At 39.8% G+C, this 12,074-nt stretch overlaps 1 protein-coding gene across 1 annotated transcript in view; it reads left to right on the top strand.

Annotated features, from left to right (window-relative positions):
* The window catches only part of TMED10 (transmembrane p24 trafficking protein 10), a 34,877-nt gene extending 22,803 nt beyond the window's left edge, over positions 1-12,074 (top strand). The window contains exons 3-5 of the mRNA XM_061429490.1: positions 832-905; positions 7,934-8,060; positions 8,504-12,074. Coding sequence (XP_061285474.1) covers positions 832-905; positions 7,934-8,060; positions 8,504-8,625 — 323 coding nt within the window. The 3' untranslated portion in view covers positions 8,626-12,074. The remainder of the gene's footprint in view (positions 1-831; positions 906-7,933; positions 8,061-8,503) is intronic.

Genomic DNA, 12,074 nt, shown 5'->3' with positions numbered 1-12,074 from the left:
TAGTTTTATAAGTAATCAGGTGAATTCCACAGGATGAGTACTGAGCAGTTTTCTGGGGCTCTTTGCAATCTTTCCCTTTCTCCTACTTGATAAGAGTAGAATTCTTTTTGATCAGATTACCATTTCTCATGGGAACGTTGCTCTGTTGGTCCTACTATATCCCAAATGGACTTTTCTGTTTGTAAGAAGTATCCCTGAGAATTGTATTCTTACTATTAAGTTTCTTCTTGGGCTCCTCTAAGGGCTTTGTGGGGATAGTCCTGTACCATTTTATTTACCTATTGAAATGGCCTTACATTGACCAAAACTTTTGAAATAAGTGGAATAGTAGACAAATCCTGTGTACTTTTCAGTACTCATATTTGTGTTAAGTAATCCAAGCTTAGCATATACTAGTAATCCTTCTCTCAGAATTTCACAGGCCGACTTTTTTCGGATGTGGAGCTGTGCCTGTGCAGCCTGCGTGGGTGCCCACCGCCTGCTGGTCTGTGCGCCGCAGTGGGTTTTCTAACCCAGTGAGCCTGTGTGTGCTCTCCTCTCCTGTTCTGCTCCTGTTCTGCCAGCTGCAGCATCGTGTGTCCTGCTCCCTCAGAGATGTGTTGCCAGCAGCATGTTCTTGTCGCTTTCCGGCACCCCACACACATAGAGGCTTTGTCTGGAATGCTTGTGATTTTTAACCAGAGCCAGGAATTTTCTGCAGCTGAGTAGGGGGAGGAGTTGCGACTGTTTCCCTCTATTGAGAGGGTAGGGGTTAGGGAGAGGGAGGGTGGGTGGGTGATTTCCCGGAATTTTAAATATTCCTCACAATGAAGCCTTTGATTTCTTTCTCAGGAACAGGGCGGATACCTGACCAACTCGTGATCCTAGACATGAAGCATGGAGTGGAAGCGAAAAATTACGAAGAGGTGCGTCCTGCCTAACAGCCAGTGGAGGCAGTAGCTCGCCGCCCCTGTGAGGCTTCTGTGACCCAGTCAGGCCAACAGGCTGTGCTTTGCCCAGAAGGCTGTGGTTTTCTCAGCAGTCATGTGACAGCCAGCTTGATATAAAAAAGTTGTGTTAACAGCCTTGAACAATAATTCTGGCTGTGCTGTCAGCCAATTGACTGGACCAAGTGTCCCGTAGAAATGTTGGTGTGATAAAACACTCAAGCACATGCCAGCAGTGCTCTCAAGACAGAAACCAGATATATACTTAGAATTTCTAAAAGCTAGAATTCATTAATGTTGATGTTCAAGGTTAAGAAAAGTGATTTTTTTTAATTCTTATGGTTTTTATTCCCAGACTGACAGCTGTGTATGTATATATATCGCTAGGGCATAGATTCAGTGCTGTTTAGATTTGAACAATTGTGTTGTCTTTGAGAAACACAATAATCAAAAGTAGCTTTTAATTAAAATAATTTGAAATTTTTCAAAAAGAGAGCAAGATGGAAGGAAAAAAACTACAAGAGACTTGAAGTTTTGCTGACAGCATGTATTGTAGAGAATAAAAATAGGCGTTTATTTGGGTGGTGGGGAGCTGGAAGTGTGCTTAGAATAAGGGGAGGGGAACTGGGCTCTTTTAATCTATTGTGAGAGACTCTGGGGGCAGCACAGCTTCTTTAAATGAAGAGCACCTGTGAAAACCACAAGACCTATTTAAGCCTGGAGGATTGATCTTTACAGAAAGATAAGAGTTTTCTTACCGAGGTCAGTCTCTTTATGAAAGTACCTGAAGGCATATAGAAGAGATGGGCTACAGGAAGTATAAATGGATTCTGAAGAATGTAAACTGAATAAACAAAGGAAAGCTGTTTTAAGTGATTTTAAGAGAATTTTCTAGGAATGGTGGAACAGGAGAGGTTATTCTATCTTTGGTCAGAATTTGGAAAGGAAATATCCTAAAATGGAAGAGGATTGGAAGCCAGTGGCTGGCTCTGCAGCAGGAAGTAGTACTACAATAATTGTGGCTCTCCAGGTCTTTCCTCTTTTTTCTTAGTTCATGTGTTCAATTGAACAAAACTAGACTGAATTATTTGTCAGTAAATCGGAGCAAGTGATGCAGTTGTGAATGGAAGGCAATTCCTGATAGAGACTTTAGTTGGCTTGTTTCTGTCTCCAGGCTAGTTTAATTAAAAGAAATAAAGCCAAGAGCTTTTTTGTTCAGTGAACTTAAGAGTAAATTGAAAAATCCTTTTAAACTTTTATGAGTCAGAGGAATCCTAATTGTATTTAGTAAGTTAAAGCACTGTTATATGATATAAAACACTAAGAAAAATGTTGTATTATTATGAGGTTGAAGAATAGGTAAAAGAATTTACAGTTTTTGAATACTGCTGCTATATTCTCACCCTCAGATTAGATACTAGACATAGCTGCTGCTTTTCTGAAACGGACAGTACTATTCTGAGTTGACATACACAATAAGGTGGACATCACCCCTGTATAGCATTTTAGAACCCCATGCCCCTGTACCTCCTGGAATTTCCATCATCCTTGGACTTTGTTGACACTAGGAAAGGGCCTTTATCTTTCCTGACCTTTTACTTAACCCAAGAGGGGAATCCCTAGCAGAAAGGAAACCACGGTGCTTCCTTTGCTGCTTCCTGCTTCAGCAGTCTGGCACGTCCTAAGCCTTTCTTTACGCACATGGTTACAACACAGCTCAAAATTCTCTTTCTTAACCAAGAAACTCCTCCCATTACTTTCTTCGGTGACCTACCTCCCCACTCCCCCACCCCTCAATCAAAAAGCAGATCAAACTGAGACGGAGGATGACATGTGATGATGACACAGGCCAAAGACCAAAGCCCTTTTCTCAGGACAAAGCTAGGCCGGCTCCTTGAACCTTGCTCAGAAATGGCTGTTTAGTTGTCGCTGGTCCAATGCCTGTGACAGGAACATGGATGATAGAAGCGCTTGCTGTGTAGTTTACCACCGGAGAGCACTGGGCATTAATAGAGGTTTTGAGGCATTTAACTTCAGGCCCTGGGGGCGAGGGCAAGGCTTTATCTCCAGAGGATTGGGGCCCTTCAGCATCACTGTTTGGATTCAGGAAGGTGGTATGTTTCTTCTAATGTTTTTTCACATCAAACGTCTGTCTCCCTCACATTTGTGGACTTCATAATTCTGAAATCCCACATGGTCCTGTACAATTAAGTAGTAATCATTGTCTAAACACCTGGACAGAGTACCACACTACCTACCAAATTGTTATGGAGGTTTAGTTAACGCATGTGAATTGCTATGTAAACAAATGTAATTTGTTTACAAATGACAAATGTAAGGTGACATTATTTGAAGGCAGAATGGTTGACATTTTGTAAAGAAATAAGTTTTGTAGTTTGAAATCTTTAAATAGAAAGAATGCATATTTCCTCCGAAATAAAACATTTTTAATTCCCTCCAATAGATTTTAAGGATCTCTCACCACTATTTTTTGCCCCTAAAAGGGTCCCATTTTCATAGGATCAGTATGTGAATTGAGCCATTTCTTTTTAGTTTGTGGTCTGTGAGCTAGAACAGCTGTTTGCAGAGACTTATTATCTAATCTTACAGTTGTGGGAATGAAGGCAGTTATCCCACCAGGAAGGAGCTGTCTGACATATCCTCTAACTCCCTGGGCTGTGTATGTCCCTTCTTGCTTAGATGTCAGTATTTTCAGCACAACTAAAATCATGTTTTGCCTGAAGGTTCTATTAGTATGCCATTTGCTACCAACAGATACACCAAAAACGCAGTTGTGCTTTTTGAAGCATCAGCTGCAGCCTTTTCAAAAGCTCTGTTTCTCTGAATGCCCTCATGAAGGAGGAACTCTGGTTCTACATACTAGATCCAAAAGCCCTTTCTTGACATAGCTTAAATAAATAACATGGGTAAGCTACTTGACACATAGGCGATCAGTTCAGTAGATTTTAGCTCCCTTCTCCTGCCCTGCCTAGAAGCTGCCACACGGCTATGACAGAGTGAATAGGATCTTTCTAAATTTCATTCATTTAGTCCTAAGATTGGCAGTCTTTTCTGGACTTATTTTGGCATGTTGTTGACCTTCTGACCTTCGTTGAAGAATCCTGTAATCCATATGCCCTCGTGCAAAAGAAGACTTGGCTTTGGGTGTAAGTCTATCTTCATTGTCTTGATTGTGTTAAGACTGGCTGGTTTCCTCTTTTATTGCTATGCTTCTAAAATTTGCAGGGGTTGAGGATGTGGGTATGGAGATAACAGTCATTTGCCTGAATCTGGCTCTCCTCGTGAAGCTTCTGTCTTGAGTTTCTCAAAGTTCCACCAAGGGAAAGAATCCAGTGATTCCCTAGAGGCTGGTTCCACGTGTGTGTTTCAAGAAACAGTCTTTCAGATTTACCACCTCCCTTGCTATAATTACATAGAACTCTGAACTCTTCAGAATTCAAATCATCATTAGAAGAATGGAAGATTTGGGTGTAGTTTAAGGGTAACTGTACAGTTATTTGGGAGGTATTGTAGATGTGTAGGGAAAGCGTTCTCAAACAGTACCTCCCACTACAGATGAGAGTGGTAGATATTGTGGTAGAGAAAACTTTCTTCCTAGGCAGTGGGCCTGGTGAAAGTGAATGCTGAGTGACAGTTGATGCTCTTAACATTGAAGAAGCACTTGCTTCAGGGGACCAGCAGCACTTAATATCTGCTGTAGGAAGTTGACTCCTTAAAGAAGGCATAGAATGGACATAACGGGTCAGCTTCAAGTATGTGCCGTGTATCAGGCATGTGGGACGACACAGAGTATATATCATTCTGATGCTGTGCGTTCAAGGTCCAAACTAGTGGGGGGAAGGATAAAAAGCAAAACAACGTGGATATGACAGTGTTACGAGTGTTAATTGTGTGGCAGTCTCAGTGTTGTGGGGCTTTAGAGAAGAGGGAATCAGTGTGGACAGTAGTGGTTAAAGGAGACTTCATGGTTAAGGCTGGAAAGATAGGTGGGATTTGGATACACTGAATATGTATGTGGTTGGAAGTCAGGGATTCGTTTTTGCTTACATTTTATAGCAGAGCTTTGCAGTTTTGATGCTAAATAAATGCTTTGGTGACCCTGAATAGGGAGTCATGAGACTATGGTACTGGAGGTCTTGGTCTTGCACTCAGAGGACTGAGTAACTTTATGAAATTGTCAGTTTCCTCATTTGTAAAATGAAGTCTCTTTTAGCCCTGGTATTTATTTAATGGTTAAAACATGCAGCCTAAAAGGGGAATGCTACCTCCTAGTGGAGAACCTGTGAAATAGGCTTTTGCTTTTATCAAACTTGGCAAAACACACGTCATCCTTCTAATCATGGAAGAGAAAAGTAGACTAGAATAATAATGGCCTGCCTCCATGAAACAGGTTTAATTTCACATTCTTAAAGACTCTGTGAACATTAAATCAGATGTTTAGAGTAGCAGAACAGTCAGTAGGGATATTGATAGAGGTTTTCTTGTTAGCTCTTTGTACTGATGTTCATCCCACTCAGAAGTCTGGAGATAATTTACTGAATTAAAGACAGGATTGAGTAGGGATTTCATTGGGGAAATGAGATTCAACTTGGATGATATGTTATGAATAGAAGTATAGAGTCTAGAGTAGGATCTATACCAGAAAAGGGGTTAGGAAATTGAATGATTAAACAGTGGCCCGTGTACCATATGGAATACTGTGCAGCAGTTAAGAAGAATGGGGTAAATCTACAAGCACTGAAGTGTTTAGAAAGATTTTATTAAATAAAAAAAGGAAGCCATAGAACAACATATACATTGTGGTCACATTTATAGATACGTTTTTAATTATATATTTCCTTTGTACATTTGTATACACGCAAAGGCATAAATAGTGTGTTATCTTCTATCAAAGTCTTGAAAGATCTATACTAAATTCATAACCAAAGTTATCTTTAGGGAGGAATGGGTGGATGTAGGGATTGAGGAGCTGTGAAGATGGGCCTTTTGTTTTTCTTTTCTTTACTTCTGAATAATTTAAATTTTTTAGTAGGAGGAATATGTTTTTTGTGCAACTAAAAAATTAAGGAGGCACCAGAAAGGAAAAGGATTGCAAACAGGTTTAGGAGACTATCTACTAAGGCTGTTCTCACTACCAAATTTATTTTCATTCTGTCCTTCTGTTTTGGATCTTAGGCCTTTGGGCTATTGTTTCTTAACCCCAAAACAGGATAGGGATTTAGAAGTGTCTTTAAAGTGAATTTTAAGAATATTAGTTTCAGCTGGCAGAGAAAGGCACCGCCACAATCTCGCTCCCAGCGCCTTTTGTACGTTTCTGTCTGCTTCTGCTTGTGCTTAGCTGTCCAGTCGTGTCCAACTCTGCGACCCCATGGACTGGAGCCCTTTCCAGGCTTCTCTGTCTATGGTGATTCTCCAGGCAAGAATACTGGAGTGGACTGCCATGCCTTCCTCCAGGGGATCTTCCCGACCCAGGGATCAAACCCAGGTCTCTCACACAGCAGGGAGCAACCGTGGGAAGCTGAGCTACCAGGGAAGCCCAAGTTTCTATCTAGGGAGCCTTAAACCATTTACCTCTATAAAGACGTATCATGCTGTTGCCTTATACTACCACATTCAAGAAGCTTTGGAGGGGAAAGCATATACCAGGAGGGAAAATGTTAAACAGGCTAAGGTTCAGCTTATTTAATTATGTGTCTTGTATCCTTTTCCTGGGGGGGGGTTCTTTGCTCTCCATCTCTATGTGAGATCAATTAATAGATATGTATTGTAGGTTAATGGTAAAATTTGACATTTGTGTGTTCAGCTAGGAGTGTTAGCTCAATGTATTGACTATTGTGTAAATCTCATACCCAGTTAGCTTTACTCTGTTCTGCAGCTGTCGTGCCATTAACTCTACCCAACCCTTTATAATTATGAGAAAATGTACATCCAGTGGAAGAACTTAGGTAGATCATTACAAACCCATCACCATATTTTTAGGTACCTTAAATATAAAGTCAATTTTTATATCCCTACCTTAACAGTTTCTAGTTTTCTTTTTTTTTTTTTAAATAACTTTGTCTTGTTCTTCAGTGAATAGAACATAAGAACACCCTCAAACTGTTCCCATTTACTTCACGTTAAGTGCTGTCAACATTTAACAAAGAAAGTACAAGAAAGTTTCATTGGACAAAAGAGAACAAAAAGTAGGAAGTTATGTAGAGAATGTATAGGGAATAAAGAAGCAGATGCAGAAATATTTTTTGAAGAATTCTCTGTGGTAGAAAATGAAGAGCAACTGGTACATGAGTTTTAAGATCTGGAAAGCTCTGATACTACATCCCCGTTTTTAAAGCAAATCATAATCTAAGATTGATAAGAAAAAACAAATAGAATAATGAAATCCTTGTTCTGGTCATATGTGCCTTCAGTTACTAGATGCTCTTAGAGGTTTCACAGTGGTCTGGGTTGAAAAAAGAAGCAAGTTTATTTCTCACACTCTGTATTCCTTAGCACACAGGGATATCCTTGGGGATTTATTTTGATAACTGGCATTGCAGTTTGAGTTACTATCTTAGTGCTATAGTTATCTGTACTCTCTCATTCCTGTGCATTCCCTATTGGGAATTTGGTATGTTCTCTTCTTAAAATCACATTTGACTAATACTATGATGCTCACACTTATGTCTAATAATATTGCTTATTTCTTAGACAAAAGTGAAATGGCAAGTAAAATGCTTTATTAAAGTCAGAAATCTTGGGAAATATAGCCTACCATATTATTAGTATTTCTAAGGAGGTTTTAATCAAAATTAAAGTATATAAAAAGTCTGAGATGGAAACAATCTAGAGAGTAGGGAAGGGAAGAAGCCCAAATTTTAAAATGTGTTAGAATGATGATGGATTTTAAGATCGGTGAAACTTTTAAAAAGACGCCTCTGTTACATGGTGCTCTTGAGCAGAACAATTTTTTTAGGGAATGGGTTCATAATTCCTTTCTTTTCCAGATTGCAAAAGTTGAGAAGCTCAAACCTTTGGAGGTGGAGCTACGACGCCTAGAAGACCTTTCAGAGTCTATTGTTAATGATTTTGCCTACATGAAGAAGCGAGAAGAGGAGATGCGCGATACCAATGGTGAGGGGAGGGCGACTCTTACTTCTCAGTGACTCTTACTTCTCAGCACCATAAAGGAGATAGGTCCCCATACTTTAAATTCTGGTGTACCCCTTTCTCAGTTTTACCAAAGGGCATTTTATGAAAGGGCAATTGCTCACTTCAGTGCTGTTGCTGTTACAGGTAAATGAGCCCTGTTTGATTTTCAAGGGAATAGCATTTTTTTCTGTTATAAGCAATTGATCATATCAGTCAGCTTAGTGTATCAAATTAATAGCACTAATCTTTGTAATTTTAACATTTATATATCAGATCAGATGAAAATTAAAGAAAAAACTATCTGAAGTCCTACTGTAAGGTTTAGGGGCAGAGTGAAGCTAATTAATTGCCTTTTCCCCTGGCCATTTAGCCTGTTGAGCCTCCTTCATTATATTTACACTGCTTTTTGTTTTGTTTTGTTTTAGAGTCCACGAACACTCGGGTCCTGTACTTCAGCATCTTTTCAATGTTCTGCCTCATTGGTCTGGCCACCTGGCAGGTCTTCTACCTGCGTCGCTTCTTCAAAGCCAAGAAGTTGATTGAGTAATAAAGCCCAGTCTCCTCCCACCTTGAATCTTAGCCAGCAGAACATCGCTGGGACGTGCCTGGCAAAAGACATCCTACCAACAGCACCATCAAGGCACCTTGGAGCTTTCTTGCCAGAACTGATCTCTTTGATGTGGGAGGACGTGGGTTACCACCTTCACCCAAGAAGTCAAAGAGGGACTTCTTTTTAACCTGGTAGGATTTGGACTGGTTTTGCAACAAGACTATTATTAGAGTCACCTATGACAAAAAACAGGGGTTACCTAGATAATGCCAAAGCCAGCATTTGTACTGGGTTTCCTCGTATGATCTGTTTGAACCATGTTTTCTTTTCTTCTCCCACTTGCTCACCAGCTTGGGCTTCCATTCTTCTTGTTTTACCAACATTTGTATGACCATGTTGAACTTGTTTCTTTCTGATTGTCCTCTTTGGATTTCTGTGTGACAACACCCTTAACTTTCTCTTGACCCTTAGCTGAAATGTTTAGTTAGCTTCTGGTGATACCTTTTCAGAATTTTATGTCTCTCGAAAGGGTGATGGCTGCGACACCTCATAGAAATGAGCTTTGAACTGTAGATAGCTCTTAAAGAAAATTTCACTTTAGAGAATTACAACATTTGTGCTCAGCTGCTTGAACTTTTCTCTTTTTGTGTATTTATGTGCGTTTAGTTCCATGCAGTTTTATCACATGTATGGATTTGTGTGACCACCACGAGACGCAGAACCATTTCATCACATGGATCCATTGTGGTTCCCTTTTATAGCTGCAGTCATCTCCTTCTGTAACCCCAAGCCCCAGCCTCTGGCAGCCACTAAGCTGTTCTCCATCTCTCTAATTTTGTCATTTCAAGAATGTTATATAAATGGAATCATACGGTATATATATACAACCTTTTGAGATTGACTTTTTTCACTCAGCATAATGCCCTTGAAATGTATCCAGGTTGTTGCATATGTGAGTAGTTTGTGTCTCTCTATTGCTTAGGGGTCTTTCGTGATGTGGGTGTACCCTGGTTTCACCAGTCACCTGTTGAAGGACATCAGTGTTGTTTTCAATTTTGGGCCATTACTAATAAAACTGCTGTGAACATTCATGTACAGGTTTTTATGTGAACACAAATTTCATTTCTCTGGGATAAGTGCCCAAAAGAGCAGTTGCTGGGTTGTATGGTAAACACGTTTATTTTTGTAAGAAACCGTCCTCTTCTTTATCCAGAGTTACTGTGTCATTTTACGTTCCCACTAGCAATGTCTGACCAATCCAGTTTCTCAACATCCTCAGCAGTATTTGCTATTATTTTTTAAAAAGTTTTTTTAGTCATTCTGAGAGGCATGTGGTTTTAATTTGTATCTTCCTATTAGCAAATGGTGTTGAACATCTTTTCATGTGTTTATTTGCTATCTGTATATCTTCTTCAGTGAAATATCTGTTCTTTTGCCCATTTTATGATTAGACTGTGTGTTCTTTTCACTACTGAGGCTTTTTTTTTAATGAAGTATAGTTGATTCATGCTATTGAGTTTGAGAATTTCTTATATATCCTAGATACAAGTCCTTTGTCAGTTTTGTGGTTGCTTAAATTTTAACATAACTTCTACAGAAGAAAAAACAAGTAAAATTTGCCAAGTATTCTTACATGGTAAGTCACTGACTTTATTTCTGTTCTCATGTGTTCACGAGGAGATTAAGATATATGAAGTAAACACACCTAGAAGGATCATGAATCGAGTAAATACTTGAAAATATTTGTTGTAAAAGCAAAGCCAAGAATCGCTTTGGGGCGTGTGCCTGCCTAAAGGCCAATACTAATATGAATAAGAGAAAGTGTGGGCACAAATGACTATGCTCATTGACAGTTAGTGACATATAATATCACTTGACATTTTCCCCACTTCTCCCAGTAAAGTGGGTGGGAGTTTGTCCTTTCTGTAATCTCTCTCTCTTTTTTTTTTAAGTCTACTGACTCTTACAGGGCTTGTCCCATTGCAGTGACAAGAATTACAGGACTTAGGGCTGTGCAGCTTGCAGTTAAGCAGCAGCATATTAGAATTAACAGAACACTGTTGTGATGACCTGGATAAAGTACCAAGGGGGAAGTGGGGCAAATTATGTTGCTAAAATCTCAGCCTGTTCTGTTAATGTTCCAGCTACTGTAAACACAAAAGGCTTTTCATCCTCTCTTGACTCCCTGTATGAATTCTTGGACTTCCCAGATGGCTCAGTGGTAAAGAATACACCTACTAATGCAGGAGACATGGGTTCCATCCCTGGGTCAGGAAGATCCCTTGGAGAAGGAAATGGCAACCCACTCCAGTGTTCTTGCCTAGGAAATCCCATGGATAAAGTCTGAGCCTGGTGGGCGACAGTCCATGGAGTCGCAAAGAGTCAGACAGGACTCAGCAACTGAGCACACACTCAATGAATTCCTCCCTTGTGGCACGGAAGTGGTTCTTTCATCAGTTTGTGTAACACTGCCATCTGCTGTTGAAAAATAGGTACTGCTTCTGAGAACCTGACCAAATCTCACCATAAGGGCAACAGTGTTTAGTTTCAGTGAAAGTCCCTCAGTTGTGTCCGACTGTTTGTAACCCCATGGACTATACAGTATGGAATTTTCCATGCCAGAATACTGGAGTGGGTAGCCATTCTCTTCTCCAGGGGTTCTTCCCAACCCAGGGATCGAACCCAGGTCTCCTGCATTGCAGGCAGATTCTTTACCAGCTGAGCCATCAGGGACACCCCATAAGAGCAACAGATGTTGAGAAAGTCTGTGGTATTACTTATACTAAACAACAGAGGATACATCCAAACAGGTTGAGAATAACCCAACCTGTGAGTTAAGCTCCATCTTCAGACATTTAAAGGTGAAATTCTGTTTCGTACCATTGGCCAAACAAGATCCTCGTTTCCAACTGGTGCCTTTTCCCTTTTTAGAAGCAATGAAAGCTGCTCCATTGGTTACAGTCTTCTGACAAAGTGTCAAAGAAGAAAATAGGAGAGGAAAATATTTTATTTTGCTAATGTTTTGTTCCCAAACGTGACTGTGAAACTGAAATTCTTTCACGTCCTTTCTTTTCCTTATGTTAAGACTGCCAAGTTGGACATTTGTGCTTTGGGTTTAACGTTCATTGATATTACACTTTGATTTGATCTGAAAAGTAAAATTATTTGCTTTTGATAAAAGACTAGTGCAAGAGCAAATCAACTTTAAAAACAAGGATGTTATCTGTTTTCCTCCATTTGGGGATCTGTGGTTCAACACAGTCTAAATTACTGATCAGAGTGATAGTTTTAAGTATGCTTTGTTATATCATTGTCATAAGCCCATCATAAGCTGTTTTTCTGTTTGTTTAATGGAAAGAGGCATGTGGGATTTATACAGATTCACTTGTAAGTGTTGGATTGGGATTTTTGTGTAAATTTTCTCAAATAAAGGCTAGCAGAAACCA

The sequence above is a fragment of the Bos javanicus genome, chromosome 10 (genome assembly GCF_032452875.1).
Source record: "Bos javanicus breed banteng chromosome 10, ARS-OSU_banteng_1.0, whole genome shotgun sequence".
In the NCBI taxonomy this organism is placed as follows: Eukaryota; Metazoa; Chordata; class Mammalia; order Artiodactyla; family Bovidae; genus Bos; species Bos javanicus.
Note: the sequence above shows the minus strand (reverse complement) of the source record. Positions and strands in the feature narration are given on the sequence as shown.